This window comes from Chaetodon trifascialis, chromosome 2, assembly GCF_039877785.1.
Source record: "Chaetodon trifascialis isolate fChaTrf1 chromosome 2, fChaTrf1.hap1, whole genome shotgun sequence".
NCBI lineage: Eukaryota > Metazoa > Chordata > Actinopteri > Chaetodontiformes > Chaetodontidae > Chaetodon > Chaetodon trifascialis.
In genome coordinates this window covers 10,954,670-10,976,820 of record NC_092057.1, presented here as the reverse complement: position 1 = coordinate 10,976,820, position 22,151 = coordinate 10,954,670, and the positions used below count along the sequence as shown (strand labels likewise).

The 22,151-nt window shown below is 41.8% G+C and overlaps 2 protein-coding genes across 2 annotated transcripts; both read right to left on the bottom strand.

The window, feature by feature from the left end:
- Positions 1–1,932: 1,932 nt before the first annotated feature.
- Positions 1,933–8,468, bottom strand: b3gnt2a (UDP-GlcNAc:betaGal beta-1,3-N-acetylglucosaminyltransferase 2a). Its single transcript, XM_070984898.1, has 2 exons — positions 8,248–8,468; positions 1,933–3,252 (listed from the first exon to the last, which is right to left on the bottom strand). Exon 2 carries the CDS (start codon positions 3,232–3,234, stop codon positions 2,029–2,031), a length of 1,206 nt encoding a protein of 401 aa, XP_070840999.1. The 5' UTR covers positions 3,235–3,252; positions 8,248–8,468; the 3' UTR covers positions 1,933–2,028.
- A 4,891-nt stretch (positions 8,469–13,359) lies between these two features.
- commd1 (copper metabolism (Murr1) domain containing 1) lies at positions 13,360–21,049 on the bottom strand. The gene is made up of 3 exons (XM_070983840.1): positions 20,862–21,049; positions 19,550–19,840; positions 13,360–14,982 (listed from the first exon to the last, which is right to left on the bottom strand). Exons 1-3 carry the CDS (start codon positions 21,033–21,035, stop codon positions 14,875–14,877), a joined length of 573 nt encoding a protein of 190 aa, XP_070839941.1. The 5' UTR covers positions 21,036–21,049; the 3' UTR covers positions 13,360–14,874.
- Positions 21,050–22,151: the final 1,102 nt, after the last annotated feature.

Genomic DNA, 22,151 nt, shown 5'->3' with positions numbered 1-22,151 from the left:
GACAATTATGTTCCACCACTTTGAAAACATTAATGCAAACCAAGCTGAATCTCAGGGAGGATGGCAGCTTGCCTGTGAGTCACAGTGTTTCCAGAGTATCAGCAAAAATATGAGCAGCACACGTTTAAAGCTACAGCTGCTCCTTTGAGACATTTTACCGGCAAAATGTCGTCTGTTAAATGGCTTAAATGTGTGAAAAAGATGAAGTGAAGATGAACTTCACAGCTTCAGTTAAACTGATGTTTTCCTTTCCCGTGAGAGCAGGTGAAATTCATCAGTGAGCTGATTGGGTTTCCTTTCTCTGGATGTTAGTGTCAGCTTTGTCCACCAGAGGGCCATGTTGTATACTAGATCTTTTCATTGTACTCTTCAGGTAAAAGCTGCAGGCAACACATATTTGCAGCAGTGGAAAACAAAAAGGAAATGTCAGTTGTTATGTAGAAAACCACAAATGTTACATTTCTACAGCACTGCTAGTCCAGAAAATGTGTTCATAGTAATAATAACATATAAAACGTATATAGCTTATATAACGTATATATATAGCCATGCTACAGTACAAAATAAATTTTGTAGCATGGCTTTCATGTCTAAAAAGTTTAATGAGCTCAGAAAAGCAGCCTGTTTTCAGCTTTGTGACAATGAATTTCCAGATAATCCAAGATAATTTTCAAAGACTTTATTTAGCTGTAGAAGGAGGAGAATTTACTCAACCCATAAAGGAACACTTCATCCTTCAGTGTATCACAAATATTCAACACGCCTGGAGATACATGGTTTTCACTGGACAGGAAGGGGAGGGAAAATTGTAATCTGAGAAGTAACCAGTAACTAAAGCTGCCAGTGGAGTAAAAAGAACACTATTTATCTCTGAGATGAAGTGGAATGGAAGTATGAAGCTGCATAAAATGGAAATGCTCAAGGAACATGGGAATCTTTCCAAATGCTGCCATCTGTCTCACTTGAGGTGAACAATGGATTAACATTAGCCTGCTAGCACAGCAAAGCTAACAAGTTTACACAACAACTCTTAACATTTGTGTACAGTTTTTAGATGTATTATGCACACAAGCTATAGTGCTAATATTAGCATTAGTGATGGACAATGTCTGCCCTTTATGCAGAAGACTTGAAATTCCAGTTCTGGAGCACTCATTCACCAATGGCTTTCTTTTATGTACAGCCTGTGGAAAAGAAAACGAGACAGGGTGGAAGGGGCCAATAGTCCACTCTCTATGCAAATCTGCAAGTGCAACCACTACATGCGTCTGTTTACACTAACTATAAGCATTATGTCAAAATATGTGCCTATCTAAAGCCTCATCATCTCAGTTGCTCAGTGCATTTATTTTGTGCCTATAAATGTGAAATATTTCAGATACTTCACACACATTTGTGAAAACCAAAAAAACTCTTTATTCACATGTACAAATATGACATGCTTAAGACTGAAATAGTATGAAAATGTCAGCTTGTTAACACACACAGCTGTTACAAAAAACTATGTTCACAAGGAACATTTTTTTACTTGAATCAAATTCAAATTTGCATACAGAAACACAAACTTATTACACAAACCAATACGATTTAGTAACTTAATATTTACAAAATGAAATAGTTGTGTGAAGTGAAGAAATCAGAAAATGTTCAGCGACAAACAAATAAATCAGCAATAGAACAAAGCTATAACACACATGACCGTCATGTGGTGACGTTGGAGTTGTAGCAGTCCTCCACTGTCCACCGAGCCCGAGTGCTTCCTGTTTGAAGTCTGAGCAGCTGGATGTGTAAGCAATTCCCGTTTTGTCACTACGGAACATCACTACCATCTACTGGATTTTAACACACACGGCATTTATACCACCAATTCCAAATACCCTATTTCGCAATGTTGACACAAAAGTGAAAAATAACTTCCTCTTCCACGCCTGCATGAATGGGTTCTTTCTTGGAAGTCAAACAAATAAAGCACATTAAAAACAGACTTGACAGTGCAAACAAATATTGAGCAAAGATGAATGCAGGTGTTCACTGGCAGTCAAATTCAGGATGGATAATAAATGGCCAGATGGTCAGCATTTCCTGTGGCGTCCGGCTGTGAACCACCAAGAAGCTCCTGTAGATGCAGGGGATGTACCTGAACTTGTGCTCAATGTCAAAAGTCCTGAAGCCACTGTGCTTCTCAGGAACCAGGCCCAGCTTTTTCAAACACATCCCCGTGTAGACATCATCAATGGGATATGAGACTACCTGCTGAGATATGTTGCGAAGGCGTAGCGCCACCTCCCCAGAGTACAGATATCCTCCACCTCCTGCATAAGGCGGGTACGGGCCATCAAACACACTCTCTGGGATGAAGTACTTGAGTCTCCTGTCTCGGTGTGGACCTGCATTAGAGATAACATCACCTATGAATAGATCCTTGACCTTGTTCTCTGACAAGCCTTCCAGCACTTTGATAATTTCTAAGGTGTTGACGAAAACATCGTCGTCGCCTTTGAAGACGTACTGGGCGTGGGGACAATTTTGGCTGAACCACTCCAGGAAGAGGACCTCCTTCAGAGTGAGGTTGAAGAAGGTGTCTCTGTAGTCCCATTGGAGCAGGTCTTTGTGAAGCTCTGCCTCGTAGCCCAGTAATCCCTGCAGGTTTGGGAGGTGGTCCACTGACAAGGTGTTGCCTAGCAAGAATACCGTTGCTACAGTCCGATTGGCGAGGACACCCGCCCGTCCCCATGTTTCACGAATGGCTTGCCGTCGGTCGAAATGTGGGATGAGTGACTTGATCACCAGCAGCAGGAAGGGTTTTTCATTACAAACATGAGGCTGATTTATCAGCATGGGGTATTTCCTGCAGCGCATGTACAAAAGGAAATCCTGGAAACTCTGCGACAGGGAACTGTAGTCCGACACTTGTGTGCGGACTCTGTAGTCTGGTTCACAGGGGTTGAGCGGCGAGGTATCATTCAGCAAATACGCCAGCTGAACGAGAGAGTCAGTGGTGTGCACAGAGTTGGCATTATGGTTGTAAATGAAGTCCAGGACCTGCTGCTCCTTGTTCCAGAAGGATTTGCTCAGTGCCAGTCCCAGCACAGACTTCTCAGTTGGAATTTGAACCTTCTGACTAACACTTTTGACATGCCTGAGGTTCCACGACATGCCCATCAGAATACAAATGAAGACGTTGAGCATCATCATCACGCAGAACACACTCACTTTTCTTCGGGGCATGTGCATGTTGCCTCCCCTCTGCACCTACACAAAGACAACAAATACAGAAAATCACTAAAAACCAGAAGCAGGCTTAAATCTGCGGCATCATGGCCTCAGCAGGCAGACTTACAACAAAGCCAGAGTAAAAAGGGTCATTTGGAAACATGGAGACAGCTAGGTCGACCCTAAAGTCTTCAGCAAGAATAAGATGGGAAGAATCTGGCACAGCAGGTCAATGGGAAGCTTGATTCCCTCCGTTTGGTTTCAGAGCTCAAACCGACCGCATTTTTTAAAAATATCTAATCCTGCAAGAAGTGGCCCATGAGCGTTTTTTCCTCATCCCCTGCTCCCTCCCTCCTCCTCTTCCTTCAACGACACACAGGAATCACACGTTTCCAATTCAGCCATGCACATGACGCCACTTTACTGGCAGCAGCCTTCTTCATTGTGCCCTGAGTGCACACTGAAGAGCACACACAGTAGAATAACCTTGTTTTTTCAACATGATGTTAATGATACAGCAGCACAAAACCAATCCAAGTCTTTCATTTAGTTTTACTTAAATAGAAAATGTGCACTGTAAGCAGATAGACCACTTGTTGTCGCTGTAGCACTACTAAGTAACACACTTGTTTGATTAAGATAAAATATGTGTTTATGACTGATAAAGGTCTGATGTTGGCCCTCAGTCTAGTTTCTAAGCCAAGGGTAGCCTTTATCAGTATGAAAAAAATAAGTTAAATATGGCAGAATAAATACTGACACCCAGATCAGATGATACCTGCATGTACTTAGATAACTGCTATGTACTCAAAGTAATGTAGAAACTGAAGTTAAACATTCCAGTAGTTATCAGATGAAAGTAATACACTTTAATCTAACAGGCTGTCAATAATCCTCGCTAATGATGTCCAGTTTCTGTTGAAACTGCTTAATGAGGCGCTGACTGAACTTTATGATAATTTTGGAAGCTGTACTGTGGTTTGTGGAGCTGCTGAACTGTATTGCAGTGTTTTAATATTGAGGCTACCCTCATTTACATAAATGAGGGTGGGTAGTCTTTTATCTTATTTTTCTCTTACGCAGGTTTTGCCAGCACATTCGCATCAGGACGCCTCGTCATGTACCACTGGTCACATATTATCAGTCAGTTGGGTCTGGGGGAGAACCAGACCTCTCCCTGCTTTATATGGGTGACCTGTAGGCTGGAGAAGGACTTTCTAAGAACCAGGTTGTTGTTTCTGCAGCCATCTGGAGATTAACACAATGACGCGACAGCCAAGAAGACACGCAATAAACTGGAAAATCTCTCACAGATGCTGGCATAAATTGGGTATTTGGGTTGTCTTGAGCATTACATGATGATTTTAGAGAGGCTACGTTAATGCTAGCTGAAGATGATGAACCCCAAACATTTAGCTGCCTTATACACTTACATGACATGACGCACAAACGCACAACACCACCCGAAGAATGTGAAAGGGACAACAAAAGTTAATTTATGAAGGTACTGCCCACCATAAACCATGGCCCTGTGTACAGAGAGGCAGTCCTATCAGGACCTTTCATTCAAATTTAACCACCAACGCAGATACAGATAATTATGGTTTGTTTTTTCAGTTTCATAATGAACGATCTGTAAAAGGAACAAATTGATTCAAACCAGTTTCTTACCCAGATTGTTTGTCCCAACAAAGGTTGCTGTGTACCCTGCTGAAAGAGGACAAAGCAGGGACATGCTTTTCAGCATTTCAGCAACGTTTCTATCTGCTCTTTTTGTTTGATGGTCTGTTGACATGTGAACATACAGCGGAGGTGTAACATTGTTTTCACACATTTCAAAAAGCCGCCTGAAAGCTGACACTAAACAAGCAGACTCTTATGTCTTCTGCATGTGCAAATACTGAAGTCCTGCAGTGCATATTTACTGAAACGTTAGAGCACATTGCGCAGTGTTGAGCCAGTTGTCACAGCTTTAGGTGCAGTGTAGCTTTCGTGTTTTACTCGATAGTATTTTAACGAGATGACATGATGGTTTGAAGGACAGTCATATAAACTTTTTACATACTGTTGGTACATTTAAAGCAGTAAAAGGCTTCTGTTAGGTTTTCAGAGGCAGATCTACAGAGAAAATGGATTCATTCTTTCCTGTTCACTAATTCCTTTTTAATCGCTTCTGTGGTGGCTGCTAGACCACTATTAACCAACCAGTGTCTCCCCACTCTCCCTGCAGTTTCTCTGTGCTGTAATACTATCTGACCACAGCTATGCTGTGCGGTAATTTCATTTAATACAAATTATTTAGGAATATGTTAAAAGTAAGCGCAGAACTGAAAGAATATGTTTGCACTACTAAAGCTGCAAATCATTCAGTCTTTCACTTCAGTAAAAGTACTTTTATCACACTGTAAAAATATTCTGTTACAAGAAAAAGTCCTGGGCTGAGTATGTTACGTGAGTAAAAGTATGTAAGTGTACACGGTGCAGTAAAATGTCTCCGGTGATTGTTCTACTGTTATATATGATATCATCACTTATGCATTCACATAAACGCAGGATTTTACTGTTGGAGTTGGTTGAGGTGGAGCTCAATGTTTGTTTAGTTCAACCAACAGTCCAAACCTCAACATTATTACAAATACATTCAAGTCATTCAAAGAAAAAGCAGCAAATCTTAATATTGGAGAAACTGGAACCATGAAATGTTTTATAGGAAAAATGACAACATTCTGCATTTGCAGAAAACTGTTGGGGGAGTTTAATTTATAACAAAATATGATATTTTATAAACTTTACACATACATCTCAGACCAACACAAATGAATGCTTCGGCCACACCTCCCCCAACCACAAACAGGCCATTACATTGCTCTCCTCAAAGCCACCAGACTCAGAAAAACACTAGTTCAACCTCAGAGATCATCGAGAACTTCATTCTTACTCGCCAGAAACAAAATAAGTCTTTTCACTGTTCAAACAATCAGCAACTTCAGTTTGGTTGAAATTAACCCTTAAAATGCAGGAGGCCGTTCTGATCCAGAGCCGTCAGCCATCAGTGAGCTGTAGAGATGCCGACCTTCACTCTGGGTGTTATAATGTCATTAGTCTCTCTTTGTCACCTGACACTTTGCCTACATTGAACATGTAATGTGTGCAGACAGCTCACAGAGCGGATGTGCTGCAGATACCATCTACTTTAGTGGCTACACCTGCAGTCGACATATGGCGAAGGGCTGTGTGATTCACAGGCAAAACAGGATGATGTCCGTTTTCATTTGGTATTGCGTCTTCAGCTTTTGGGTCCAGCTCGGCGTCGAGAAACTTTTTCACCGAGTTTGTGTAATACGTTAACATCTACATTCTGCAGTGGGCTGTGTAAGAGATACACTGGTCCTGGCAAAATAAAAAGGGGTGATGAAGACCCCAAATGATGACATGAACTCTCAGAGTCATTTCCTGCATACTGGTAGTTCAATTAAAAAGTCACAGACACTTTATGACCTGTTTCTGTGGAAAAGGGCCTCTCACACCTCACATAAGACTATTTTTAGGTTTGTAGAGCAGATCTGTGAAGCAGCCTGGTGTTCCATTGATTACAGTGGAAGCGTAGGGTTGCAGCAGCCACTCTGCGAATGGTCTGCATATGTCACATGTTCAGTGTAAGCCAAAGCGTTCGGACTGTTAGCCCCAGTCAAGACAGCGCTCACACTGATATATTCCAAAGTGGGCAAACCCTGAGTAACACAGGACTTCCTGACACTGCTCTGGAGCAGGTTTAGCCAGGTTATCCCCTGAATATCAACACAAAACAGGGTGGAAAGGTGCCAGTGTGAAGCAGGGCTAAAGCAAACAGATAGTCATGAGTCATTCTGAAATGTCAACATTGGTCCACAATCCACACACATTTAACCCAATGCTAGTAGGAGTGTGCGAGGATGATATGGGCTTAGGTTAAACCTGGGTTAATGTGTGTGTGAAGAGGGTCCATGTTGACTGCTGACGGGTGGGGAAATGTACTTCATGAAGGTCCAGAGAGACAGAAAGAGGAGAGACTGGACAGAAAGAAGAGACACATAACAGAAAGAAGAGAGACTGAACAGAGAGAAGAGACAGAGCGGAAGGAAGTGAGACAGAAGAGGTAGACGAGACAGAATGGGAAGAAGAGAGACTGAACAGGTACATGACAGAATGGGAAATAAGAGAACAGGAAGAGAGACAGGACATGAGGAAAAGAGGCATAACAGAGAGAAGAGAGACTGAACATGTGGAAGAGCAACATAACATGTTGAGAGACAGAATGGGAAGACGAGACAGAATGGGAAGAAGAGAGAGAGAACAGAGGGAAGAGAGACAAAACAGCAAGAAAAGACTGGACAGAGAGAAGAGAGACAGATTCGGTGGACGAGACAGAACAAAAAAAAAAGAGAGACTGAACAGAAAGAAGAGACCAAACAAAAAAAGAGAGAGAATGAAAAGAAAGAAGAGAGAGAGAACAGGAGGAGAGACTGGACAGAGAGAAGAGAGACAGAGCAGGAAGAGGAGTCTGTGGCGGAGCTGAGTTCAGTCAGAGCTGAACTGAAGTCAGCCTTGTAAAACTCAGGGAGGGACTCACAAGCACCAACATGCACCCTCATCCAGACCTGCTATCAACACACACATATACACACACACACACACACACACACACACACACACACACACACACTGTAAGAGTGACTTATTCTCTCTGCTCAGGACGCCATTACATCTTTACATAGCTAACAGTTGTTTGCTGCTGTATTATTATACAGCAGCAAATTCTCAGATTTGAATGTGAAAAATGCATCTTAATAATTTCATGATGACATCCAGCGCTTTTCTGCAGTGTTTTATAGGATAATTAGGAATAAACACTTGATGCATTCAACAAACTGTTATCCAGGTGATAATAACTGCTTTCAGATCCACTCTGATTAAACTCTGACTTAATGTCATTGACACAATGAAAAACATTCCGGACAGAGCTGAAACAGTGGGTTTATTCTGCGACTAACAAACCTGTCAGATCGGCCACTTAGGTCCTCGTTGCGAAAAAAAAAAGAGAGCGAGAGAAGCCCGGAGATCAACAGGCAGCTGCGCCCCAACCCAAGCACCTTCCTCGAGCATCTGGTTTTGAGGATGTGGACGCACACTAATCCTGATTAAAACATGATCCCTGTTTGTCCAGACTCCTCGTCAGTCCTCAAACCTCCGGTGTGGACACAAAGGTCGTGTCGTCTGGTCACAGAGCGGAGAAGGTGGAAAGGTAGCTTCGTGTAGGTGTGCGTGCCTCCCGCGTTATGCGCGCGCAGAGACTCCTCCCTCAGGTGAAGTGGCAGATGTAGCCCCCTAAACTGAGCTGAACGGAGGTGCTAGGATCTGTCGGACCGTGACAAATGGGCGGGCGTGGATTAAATCTGGGCGGGCCTGATCACCCCTTCGCCAAAACTGATAAGGCGCACACCTTATCAATTCCACCAAACATCAAGTAGTAAAAACAAACAAACAAACAAACAAACAAACAAACAAACAAACAAACAAAAAAGCCCAAAGCGGCTGGTCTGATTAATCCCCGATTATTATTATTATTATTATTATTATTATTATTATTATTATTATTATTATTATTATTATTATTATTAAACTGGGCTGTTAAACATGCAATTTAAATGGAGTTTAAAGGAAGGACGAGAAATCGTCTTGTCTGACACGAACGAAGTGGATGGCTGGAGTGGAGGAAACACATGTGAACGCAGTTTATGCACCTTTACTATTAATGAATATCTATATTTTAAACTCCAAAGAGAGTTCATGGCATGCACCTCCATGCCTTGAAAAATCAATTCAATCCACGGTGCTCTTCTGTGCTGGGAGCCGATGGAGCGATTTGTGCTCCTCTTTACAGAAAACAACAGAACAATGCCTGGACAAGATTCATAACGCAGTGCTTTCGATAACCTTAACAGCGGATCTGTGAGAGGGTGGCGCTGGGTGGAGAGACGTTTGTGTGTGTGTGTGTGGCAGCACCAGAGACCCAAAGAAGTGAGTTTTTCATAATGTGGGACATAACTGTGAAAATCGTTTTATTTAAATTTCTTAATTAGAATTTCTGATTGGGCGGGCAAGCTGTCAATCAGGGCAGGCGTACGCGCGCCCATGCCCGCCCGTAGCTCCGCCCCTGTAGGTGGAGTGTCTTTGCGCTGTTCAAGTCTGGACTGAAGTTCTCAAGTAAATAGAAACAGAATATGGTGATTTCCAAGACATTGAAATCCCATATTTTATTGAAAATAGCACAAAGGCAACGGATCAAATGTTGAAACTGAAACGGTGATTTTGAAAATTATATCCTCATTTAGAGTTTGATGCCAGCAACACGTTTCAAAAAAGTTGTGACAGGGGCAACAAAAGACTGGAAAAGATAAGAAATGCTGAAAGAAAACAGCTGGTGGAACATCTCACTGTGCAGCAGGTTAACTGGCAACATGTGAGGAACATGACTGGGTATAAAAAGAGCCTCCCAGAGAGGCTGAGTCTGTCTGAAGTGAAGATGGGGAGGGGTTCACCACCCTGTGACAGACTGTGCTGGCAACAATTTAAGAATAATGCTCCTCAACTATTCTGGAAACAGGGTTGTGTTCTGCAAATATTCTTTAATGAAGCACTATAACCTGCGCTTCTGAGGAACACCTTGAGATGGTCACAAGATGGTTAAAGATGTAATAAACGATCAATGTAAGAGTTGAGAAAGAGAGAATCTGTTCGTGTCCACACTGAGGCCATCACCTGTGATGACACGTCACAGGTAAGCTGTCACAAGACAGAAGAGTTGGAAACCACCGAAGTAATGGATGAACAGAAAGGTATCAGAAATATCAAGGACAGATTTGCATAAGTCAAATTTCATGTCTGTCTGGCTAAAGATTGATAGTATCTTGCTCTGAATACTTAGATGAACTGACTAACTGGCAGTTTATAGGGCTCTTACACCATGGTTCTATGGTTTATACATTTCTTATAGTCTTGATAGCTACATGTTTTCCACACTGGACATTCAATTCAATTCAATTCAATTCAATTCAATTCAATTCAGTTCAATTCAATTCAATTCAATTCAATTCAATTCAATTCAATTCAATTCAATTCAATTCAATTCAATTTCAATTCAATTTCAATTCAATTTCAATTCAATTCAATTCAATTCAATTCAATTCAATTTCAATTCAATTCAATTCAATTCAATTCAATTTTATTTGTATAGCGCCAAATCACAACAGAAGTTGTCTCAGGACACTTTCCATATAGAGCTGGTACAGACCAAGCTCTTTTATCTACAAAGAAACCAACAATTCCCCCATGAGCAAGCACTTGGCGACAGTGGCGAGGAAAAACTTCCTTTTAACAGGCAGAAACCTCGAGCAGAACCAGGCTCTGGGTGGGCGGCCATCTGCCTCAACCGGTTGGGTGAGAGAGGAAGAGCAAGAGAGGGAGAGTGAGACAGACAGACAGACAGACAGACAGACAGACAGACAGACAGACAGACAGACAGACAGACAGACAGACAGAAATGCAGTCAGAGAGAGAGAGAGAGAGAGAGAGAGAGAGAGAGAGACAGAGACAGAGACAGAGAGACAGACATGCAGTCACAGTAACAGTGACAGTGGATGTAATAACAGCAGTAGCAGTTGCAGTGGATGTCAGGCAGGGCCAAGGCAGGAGATGCAGCTGAAATCCACAATCCAGATTCAGCCACTGTCCATGGGAACCTGCAAGACGACAAAGCACAGAGACTCCGGGGAAGGAGCTAAGTTAGTAACACGCCGTGGTAGGACATGAGAGCGTGCGGATGGAGAGGGACAGAAGAACAGAGGAGCTCGGTGTATCTTTGGATGTCCCCCGACAGTCTAATCCTATAGCAGCATAACTAGGGGCTGGTCCAGGACAAGCCTGAGCCAGCCCTAACTATAAGCTTTATCAAAAAGGACATGCATTTAAGTATTAAATAATGCAGTGAAAGACAGTCAATGGGCTCGGTGCAGCCAGACCGAAGGAGCAGAATTACAGTCACAGAGGACAGATTGTTGTAACTGGTGGGCGTTTAACCTCTGACCCCCGAGGCTTCTCCCGAGTGTCATCCTCAAACTCTCTGATTCATCCTAAAAATAACTCAGTGAAATCTGGCTTCTGACTGGCGGCGATAGCTGCATGACGCCAGCTTATCGCTGCTGTTTCAGCTCTGCTAACTTCGAGCACAGTGAGATCGAACAACGTGACATCAGCTGTTTTATCTCACTTAATCACATGTTCACGTGCATTTGTTTGATTGTTTTACTGTTTTTTAGTGTCTTTATTCCCCTTTATTCCCCTCTCTTGTAAGATGTTTACAACCTTTTCAAGAAATACGGCTTGAAATTCTGAAATGATTATGATTATTATTCATATTTTACTCACGTGCAATTCAAAATCCACTGTTCACAAGACAATGTTTTTACACTTTTATTATCCTTTTTCTTTTTTTAATCCCTCCTTATATTCCTGCTGTTGTAACAAGTGGATTTTGCCAGCATGGGATCAATAAAGTTTTCTGTCATCTTGAAAGAGATCAAAACTCCAACACTCATACTATAACACCACCTATTTCCTTTAAAGCCTTTTTATATGGTTCACCTAAAACTCACAAAACCCACAACCACCCGGTAGACTCATTGTTTCTGAGACTGGAAGTCAAACACAGAGGATATCAACCTTTGCAGATGACCACGTGAAAGACCCACCTGAAGGCTAATAGGTTCATTGGTAACAGGTGATAATATCATGATTGGGTATGAAAGTGGCATCATGGAAAGGCTCAGTCATTCACAGGCAAGGATGGAGCAAAGTTGACCGATTAGTGAACACGTGACTCTATAGAGGATATTACTATATGGGCTCAGAAACACTTCATAAAACTGTTGTTGGTAAACACACTTCCCTAACAGCAGGCCAGAGAGTATCTGGTAGATTTCCTGGTTGATTTTTTTATTTTTTTTACCACACACCACAACTCCAGACCTCTACCACTGTAATGGGCGCCAGAATGGTACCTAGTTTTATTTTTCTATTGCTATTGCATATACAGGTGAGATGTCTGCAAATCACTGAACACAAGAGCTCCATTAATCATCCAATCGTGTAACCAGTTACAGGACATTTCAGTGAAAATCATCACGTTTTATCTGCTTGTTTGTTTGTTTTTTTTTCAGGCATAAAACAGTGATAAAGTCAAAGCCGTAGAGGAGGTAATGTCAGATTTCTCTGTGAAAGAGAAGATTTTAGATCTTCTACTTCAAAACGTAATCTCCACGAGGCATGAATGAGTTTCTCTAGTGGTTCTTGGTTGTCTCTCATTCATATGGCTTTTAATCATGTTTTTTTTTTTGTTTTTTTTTTTAGTTATCCACATCAAATAGGAACATTTTGGGTTGAGGCTTCTTCTGAATGTACCTCACCAGCTCTTCTCCAGTTTATGGATCAAATATGGTGTCACCCATGTCCCTTACTAGACCCTCCTCTTCCCTCTCTGCCAGTCTGGGGTGACGATTGGCCTGGAACCACATGACCATATACCTAACTCACCTGTGCAGGTGCCCCATTGGCTGCATGGATGTATATGACTGGTCGCGTCTTTCTGAACTTTTACCCTAATTTACTGTTCTTTGTAATGTGTTTTATGATGACCAACAAGAAGGCCACAAGCTCTGTGCAGTGTTTTGGTGTGGAGACTCAGGTATCTTATCACAGCTGTCTGAGTCTGTTCCACTGATAACACAAGCCAACCGGCCAACTGTGACAGACATGACAATTAGATTTTACCGGGTAAGTGTCGAAGTGATAAGATGTTCCATGCTGCGGACGTTTTTCTGCATGATTTCCGCCACTCCTAAAACTCAACAAAGATTCGAAAGAAGACAGAGATATTTCTACACCCTGAAACGATACCCTGCAAGTACAACACATGCTGTTTGTATAGGGTGATGATGCTGGCTGTAGTAAAAATATTTGTGCTGTGACTATCAACTTTAAAATTAGTCACTGAGAGGGAGAAGGCAGGCATCTGTCCGACACGCTGAGTCAAGAAAACATGAAGCCATTGCTGCTGTTTAAGGGTGTTTATTGACCCTTTCAGTGAAATCACACTTTCGACCTTACGTGGTATGCTGATGTAACTGCACTACTGGACTCTAGATGTAAAACAGCCTTGCGGTCAACAGAAATATAGGCACCATGCCTCACACTCACTCTAACAAACAAAAACTGATCCCCAGGTAGGTGCAGGTGATATCAGTCAAGCAATCACTCTGCCCCAGTGACACTCACACCCAGCCACACCTCCACATACCACACACAGTGACAAGGTGAGAACACACATCCCTGCTCCTACAATTTCATTAAAAAGCAAAAAATTAAGGCAAACGTCTCATATTGATTATGACTCAATCACAGCTTCACTTATCACACATCTTCACACAAATACATGATATAGACAGTACTGTACCTCACATACTGTCTTGTAAATGCTGTCCTGTGGATCAAAAGTAGACCTGTGACCTGAAGCAGGTTTATATGGTTCTATATTGGTCGCACTTGTTACTAAGTTTGCATTCAAGGAGTGTTTAAAAACAACTGAATATATGCTAATGTTGGCATATTATGCCATCATGTTTTTGTCATACGCTCACGTCATTCTGGAGAAAGATGACGGTCTGCTAGCTGTCTGTTGTGTTTGCTTCTGGCTCAGTAAATGGGAAACAAAGCTGGTTGGACCGAGCCAGACAACACGATTCCAGCCAATCAGCAACAGGCAACGTTCATGAGAGAGAGGGACAGTAAATCTGTGATCACAATGTGAAGATGGCGACATCAAAAGTCTTTCTCTTCTCAGAATGACTCATCAAGGCTCATTTTTAATGTGGGTGAATTTTAAATGTTTTATTGACAGTCCCCCCCCCCCCCCCCCCACCAATCAGCATCAGTTGAAACAATGAAACATTGCTCAATTTGTGCCACTTTTTGCATTTTTGCACTTTGCATTGACTTTGCATGCAATCACTCCACCTCAAACACTTTCCATTCAGTTTGAACACACCAGACTGAGACTGGAGACTAGATTCAGACTAAAGGTCATTCTCATCATAATGCTGAGTTTGTAATAGTGATTTCTGTTTCTGTCTTGTTTCACTGCAAAACCCAAACATGTGTAAAGATCCTGAATCCTTTCCTTCATCTTCTCTTTCTCCAGAAAGGTCAGAGCAGAACTTTCATCCTATCAGAGGAGGGATGCGCAAGAGGTCACTGTGATGTAAACAGTTACAGTAAAACAGCCCAACACTTTGAATAATTCCAGGTTAAGAAAATTAAAAAAAACAAGTCTGAATATACATGTATGGTGATCATATGTTTTATACAGTATGTCCAGTCTGAGCCTATGGGCAGGTGCAAACGTCATGTTGGATCCAGTCCGGCAAACACAGATCAGAAGAAGTCCCGTGTCTGTGTGGTGCTGTCGAACGAAGTGAGAGAAAACTCCCATTTGCAGGAAGAGACGGCTGCAGGTGGTCCACGGTCTCTCAGTCACAATCACTGTTCCTCTGCTGTCTGAGGAACAACCTTTCAGGTGTGGTGAACAATGCTGTCAATGCTCTCCTGGATATCAGCCATCTTCTTCAGCACCTGGTTCACTTTGGCTTCGTCAAACTCCAGACACACAAACTCTGAGTCCTGAGAGAGGAAGAGGAGAAAGGTCAGAGTGCAGACATTCAGACTGCTTCAGTTTTGTTCAGTCCGATGTTTTGGTCCGGGGCGAAACATCACGCACATAAAAACAGCTTTTCTAGGCTTTTGGTTGCAGCACTGTGGTTGGCTACTCAGCTAAAAAGACTCGCTGTACCACATTAAACTCTCTTAAACACACAGCAGCAGCACAAGCAGCTTCTCTGTGAACCACCAATCACATTTAACAGTCAAATTGGGTGTTGAGGGACAGGTTCATGTTAACGTTGTGCACAGCCCATGGATGATATAAAGGTACTTTAAAAGCCACAGCGCCACAGCGATTCCCACAATTTGCATCTCAATTCATACTCCTCTCTTACTCTGAATGTTAACTCAACCGCAAAGAATGTAACTGTCCTGTTTTAGATGTGTTCCTCGAACGCTGACACGCTCTATATTTCTTCTTCTTCTATCCATTCATGTACAGACATCTGCTCCGAGCTGTAAACCCGTGAACATTTGGACAAAAGTCAAACATTTAGAAATGCTCCTGGGGTTTAAACAGCAGATTGAACTCTGCACTGAGCTCATTACATGCTGCTTAAAGATGAATGAAGTCTAGCTGACCTATAACGTGATAGTATCTCATCTGCACATCATTGTCTCCTCCAATTGTTCTCACTCTGTGATGATCCCACTCCTGGTTTCCATGGACACAGCTATTGTCTCTATTCATTGTCTATTGTTCTGTTAACACAAAACATAAAACACTTCTGCCATGAGGAAGCGTGTGCTGGTGTGAAAGCGTCTGAGTGAAACTGTAGCCACACACTTGATGTACGGCAGGATGTCCTCATGACGTACATCATGATTCAGATACACAGCTTTAACATATTTGGGGCTGCAACTAATGTTTTTTTTTCCGTTATCTTGATTGTTTCCTGAACTGCTCAACAGCCCAAAGCAGAGCAGGATGCACTTAAAACGACACAATACGTTCGAGTGAAACAGAAAAACACAGCAAACTGTTGTTTGATAAATGTAAGAAGAGATTAAAGGATTATTAAAATTGTTGGTAATTAATTTTCTGTTAATCAACTTATTGATTAATAAACTAATCACTTCAGAGAACATAATAATTCAGTTACTGCAGATGTAAATGGAAGCGTTTTGGCCTGATTTCCAGGCTTAAGTTTGAGAAAACCTGGTTCCTCCACACTGATGAAGGGCATCGTCTCATCCAGCCTCAGAGCCACTGAGCGGTTGAAGGACACCTCGTTGATTAATGTTACATGTCACCTCCTCTACCTACCTCTGCTGCCTTCAGGCTTCTGTTGGCTATAATTACATTTAATTTAATAACAAAAGTGTGTGTATCCTACACTACAGTATCATACAGTACGCTGACCTGCTTTCACTGAGAGTCAGATAACTAACTGACTTCCTGCTAAACGTTAAGCTGACTTTGAAACAGGAAGTCATCTCTTTGGCCTTGCTCACACTGCTCTTTTTTGGCATCTGGACACTCGATGGTGACGTCAAATGCAAAGTGAAGCGCGTGAGCAGCTGAGCAGCATCCACGCTGGTAACAGCAGAGCAGAGAGCAACGGTCTTCTGCATCGTCACTTAACTGTTTGTGTGTGATGTTTGGACACACAAATTCTATCTGATCAGCTGCAGAAAACAGTGCACAGTCTGTCTTAAATATCTGAGACAGAAACCGGATATTCCGGCAGTTAAAGCAAAGCCTCAGTGATCTGCCAACACGTCCTGACTTCAGTTCCCTATTCTCTTATTTCAGTGAAGTCTTCCTCTGTGGTAAGCCGACAGAGCACCCAGTTACTCCTTACAAGGAAACTCTGCAGACACATCGTCTCTACCTTAGCTGCACACACAGTTGAACCTCAAACACCTAGACCAGACTTGCTTATGACCTTTCTGACACCTCTCGCTTAGTTTGCCCGTCTGACAGACAGCTCCTCTGTCTGCTCACGTACGCCACTCACATTTGATATAAATACATCCTGTTTCTTACTGCTCTTTGTCAGTTTGAATGCTGCTCTGATCCACACTCCAATTGTTTATGGCCTGTCGGTGCAGCAGTTGGACTGCACCGGGTGCAGGTATGGATTTTGTATTTTTGACAGGATTAAAGCATCAACAGATGTTCAACGGAAAGCCCAAAAAATGTAAGTCTTACGGTTTATAGGTTGGAAAACATTAAAAGAGTAATGAGAATAAGAGATGAGAGGCTTGCAAGCTTACACCCAAATCTCAACAATGTGTCAGACAAGCTGATTGGTAGATTGTCCTGCTGAGAAGTGGGTTTGAAACTGGAACTGGACACAACGGTGATAATGTTGTCCGTTAAATCGTACCAAGAGAAAAGAACACAGCTGCATGAATGACATGAATGCACCTCACCGGCAGGCAGATCGAGAAGCCTGTTCCTGTCACGTCCCACGAAGCACCCAAGCTGAATCAACAGCGACCCACAGCCTCACACAGGTAAACAAACGCTAAACAAAATGATTTACATACGCAAAAACAAAGTCTGTTTGGAAAGCTCTACCAGGCTTGTGCTGCTTACGCTGATTTGCATTATCTTGAGACTCAACCATCATTTGAATACCTGCCTGTAAACCAGAATTTACAGTAACTGCTTGAAAGATATCGAAAGTTCAATTTACTCATTGCAAGGACTGCTCTCAGAAAACGACTGCATAATGCTGTCTGCCGTTCTGGAGGGAGCTTTAATAAATAAATAAAATAACCCCGATGATCAAAGCAATCAAAGTTATGACTTACAGTACAACACTATTGAGTTGCATTATGGGAAATGTATGTTTGTGGAGCCTCTGCTGCTGAGTCCCCCGACTTAAAGCTGTGTGATACATTTCATGACACGTGCTGACAGACCCATCATTTCGTGCCTATAATTTCTCTCCTGGAATCATTTCTAGCACACCGACTCAGAACAGACACCTCCGGTCTTATCAGCTGGAATCAAACTGAAGGGGTGGAGCTGAGCAGCACACATGGATGAGCTTGTTTGTTTTTCCAGGTCCTTTCTCAAAATAACCTCAACGGATCAGTGACACTGACAGCACAAAAATGAACCGACTGAAGTCTTTACAGGAACAACGACATTCTTTGGAAGTGGACAATGCAGTTCTCAATATCAGAATGGTGATGATTCAGCATGAGTCAGGATGTTTTGGTTCATCGAAGCTGGTTGAAAGTTCATCTGGAACGACTGTCAGAGCGACAAATTCTTAAGGCCAAAGCTACAAAACTGCACCTTATTCACACACCAAGACAATTAACAGTTTCAGACACAAATGCATCGGTTTTTTTTTAAGACTTATGAGAGTGTCGATATAAATGTGAGTTTAGATGAGAACATGCAGGTTGTTGAGAAATAATTCTGATCTGCAGGTAGAGTTAACTATACATATAGATGATAAAATAAAGAAATATAAAAGTTTATACACTTAAACAGAACCAAAACTAAACTTTAAACTGAAATCTGGGAGCACAAAGACATAAATTTAATATATTCTGACTGTTAAAAGACTAATAGAGTCCGAACATGTGGCATTTCATTCGACATTAACACGGGAACTCACTTTGCTGAAAACGGGCCTTACAATTAAAGAGATCTTAGTAAAGTTTCACAGTTTCATGACAGGTTTATGATCACTGCTTAAAAGTCTCAAATCAAGGGGACTCTCCAGAAGTCATGCACCAACATGACTTTTAGTCTGACAACATTCACTGAAAACATCAAACTGTTTAACGGTAGTCAAAGTGTGGAATCTGTGGAAACATTGTGCAGAACAAAATGACAGCAGTAATGATGCAGCAACACACAGGAAATGGCTGCATTTGGAACTGCATCCTACCAGTATTTATATTTATGACGTCAAAGTGAGCATGTAGTGCATTTCAGCTGCACAATATGTGGATTTTGTGTATTGGATGTACTCAACTAACCCGAAATGCAATGCATTTTAATCCAATGGTATCTTGGACCGTAATGTTGTGTTTGATACAGTCATGTGGCTGCATCATATGATTGTCTTGTTTGAGTATGTCAGTGTGAACAGTCCGCTGGTAATGGCATACTTGGTCGCTCTTTTAGTGGGCAGTATGCAGTGCACCCTGACCGAGGGTGCAGTAAGGGTGGCTGTGATGCCACATCCCTAATTCTATCTTTCTTTGCAGCCCCTCCATTCAACAATCAACAATACAATCTATGAAACAACGTGAGTCTCCATGTTGCTATCTTTGAAGTATATTTTTTGTGTGTACCAGTTGGAGATGATTTGAATGTATCTCCATTCATGAGAGGTTAACATTACAAATTTATATTTTAGTAAAATAGAAACAGGTGAGGAGTCTAACCTAATAACCAACTCAATGGCCTCTGTCAACAAAGGCACAGCAGCAAGCCACAGATCCCTCAAAATGCTGCAGTACAAGTCTGTGACTGTACTGGTCAGTTCTCAGCAATAATATGTGAAACTGAGAGTGAGGGAGAGTCAGAGGAAACACTGGATGTCAGTCTCACCTGTCCAGCTCTGCCCAGCTCCAGCTCTACCAGGGCAACCGGGCCGCTGTGGGCTGCATCCCCACGGCTAGCTGCAGTCTGGAGGTCCACCCTCCAAGAGAGACCCCTGAGGCCCGGCTCCCAGTGGCTCTGAGCCAGCAAGCTCTCCCTCACACGGACTCGCTGGCTCTTCCAGAAGCGAGAGAGAGCAGAGGCCTGTTCTGCAGTCGCCCCACCGCCGCCCTGCCTCTTAGTCTGGGCTGTTAGGAAAGCCTCCAGCTGGGCATGGTCCATGTCTGCTGTGGCAATAGACTGAGAGATAACAAGAGGAGGATGAGGAGGATCAGCTAGGGTGCACCACAGAGCTGGATTTCTGCAGTTCTACAGCGATACAAGCGACGATATGGAACCACTGTCAGGATTTACTCTTAAAAATACAAATTCAGACACAAGCTGGTCCACAAACTACATGTTTTACCACATATTTAAAGTAGAATTGATAGAATCTGCAGTAAATTCTATCAACAGCTTCTGTTTAGAAAAAATTATGTCCGTACACAAAACCAAACATTATTACTGTAATGATGTGGTGTGTTGTGTTGTTTTATATAGTCCACAAATATATTAAAGAAACAATAAACAAACTGCAAATTATCATGCTGCCTTGCCTCTTGGTGCATTTTAACTAGATGTTGTACACTGGATGCTATTTTACATAGTGGTTAACCATTTGCTCCTTCTGCTTTTGTTGTTTATTGTTGGGACCATGTGTCACGTTGCCCACTTGGCTCTCCTGAAAATGCCACTTTTACATGTTTAAATAACGGAAAAGAGAAAACTGAATCTTATTCTCTGGTAGACCTTAGCGCAGGTCAGAGTGCAGCTTCACTGTGAACAGCACTGAAAGCACAGTGACAACACGCAGGTGTGTCGGTGCTGCCCCCTGCTGACAAGAGGTGAGACACACGAACAGACTAATGGATGAAAACACTCACCATTAATATTCAGGACAGTCTAACCAGGATTTATGTAGACGAGTTAGACCTGATAATTACCTTAAAACCTTTAATTTTAAAACTCTCTTACAAAGTGTTGATTAAGCTGACGTGACATTTCACTGATGGCTTACTTTATAGCTGTTACTGTGTGTCACTTCAAAGACACTTCGGATACAACTTCTTCTAAATGTCTAAACTGTAAAGTAAATATTGCCAGTTACAATATGCTAAAAACGTGCATTTATGTAACACGAAAATACAGTTTTTTGGGTGCTTCGTTTTCATAGAAAGATGTGGCTAATATTTGTGCTTCCAGGATGGCGGTGTTTTATTACCTTTAGCAGGCCTTTCATTTTCTCATACAACGCTTTGAACTCCTCCTGCGACAGGTCGGGGTATAGCTCATTTTTTAGCAGCTCTTCTGTGATGTCGCTGTTGTTGTAATATACTTTTTGAGCAATTCCATTCAGCAGTCCGCTCAGAGACTTCGATGCTTCTACGTCCGCCATGTTCTCTTGTCGATGTAGTCACGTGAAACGGATGGATCGTGTCACGTGAAGTCCGGCCCCACACGGCATTGTGGGAGTTGTGGTTTTACCGCGTCAGAAATAAGTTTTCGATTATTTATTACGTTGTATTACACCGAAATCACTCTATTACCACCAAACATGTGCTATTATTTAGGCATGTGTTAATACATTGGTTCAAAAAGATAAAGCTGTATTTTATCTTAAACTTTGATAATAAACTTACTGTCAACACCAAGGACTCCACAGTTATTATACTTCCGGTCGCCATCTTCCTTCTCGAGGTGGCTTACTGTCTTGATTAACAGTCTTAAGTGTTAGCTTAACCTATGTTAAACAGTGTTTAACACTGAGCGTCTGCTGGCCTCCAGATGGCCGTTTATCATCCTCAGTGGTGGAAATACATAAAAATACATTTACTGAAGTAATCTACTAAAGTGCAAATTCGAGGTACTTAATTTCTGCTGTTGTAAAAAGTGAATTTCCCCAACATGGATTAAAAAAAAAAAAAAAAAAAAAAAGAAAAAAAGTAGGGCCATGAAAAATAGGATTGTTACGTCTAGTTCCAGTTTTGTTTGAATGCAAATAAATAATTTTGCTGCATCAACAACTCAACATCTAGATTCTGTCAAAGACAGCAGATCAAATTACAAACCCTCCATAATAACTGAATTACTGTAGTGAATAGCCTGTGGCCATCTTTCTAATTTGATTATGTAAAGCACAAGTATGTACTGTGTACAGTCATGTATAGTTTGTTAATTTTTACTGGTTAAGAAGATTGCAATTTATTAATCCTCTTAGAGATTTGTGGTTTTCACAGCAGGACAAACATGATGATCTTAGCCTTAAACATGCACAGCAGTGAAACACTGAAAATGAAGATTTTACTGCATTCTGAGTGTCAATTTTGTTATACTTTTAGTTAAGTAAGATTTTGAATGCAGCATTTTTGCTCATCATGGAGTATGTTTACAGTGAGGTATCGCTATTTTACTCAAGTAAATGATCTGAAAACTTCAAGCACTGATCATGTAGCAAGAATTGGTGTGACTGAAGTAATGGACTGTTTCATTAGTTGATTTTTGGGACCACTTG

Bases quoted from the DNA above. Each gene is read 5' to 3' on its own strand.
- commd1 (XM_070983840.1), bottom strand. From the start codon at position 21,035: ATGGCGGACGTAGAAGCATCGAAGTCTCTGAGCGGACTGCTGAATGGA. The intron at 19,841-20,861 runs GTAATAAAACAC...GTTATCTCTCAG, and splicing joins AAATGAAAGGCCTGCTAAAG to TCTATTGCCACAGCAGACAT. The intron at 14,983-19,549 runs GTGAGACTGACA...TTCCTCTCTCAG, and splicing joins AGCTGGGCAGAGCTGGACAG to GACTCAGAGTTTGTGTGTCT.
- b3gnt2a (XM_070984898.1), bottom strand. From the start codon at position 3,234: ATGCACATGCCCCGAAGAAAAGTGAGTGTGTTCTGCGTGATGATGATG.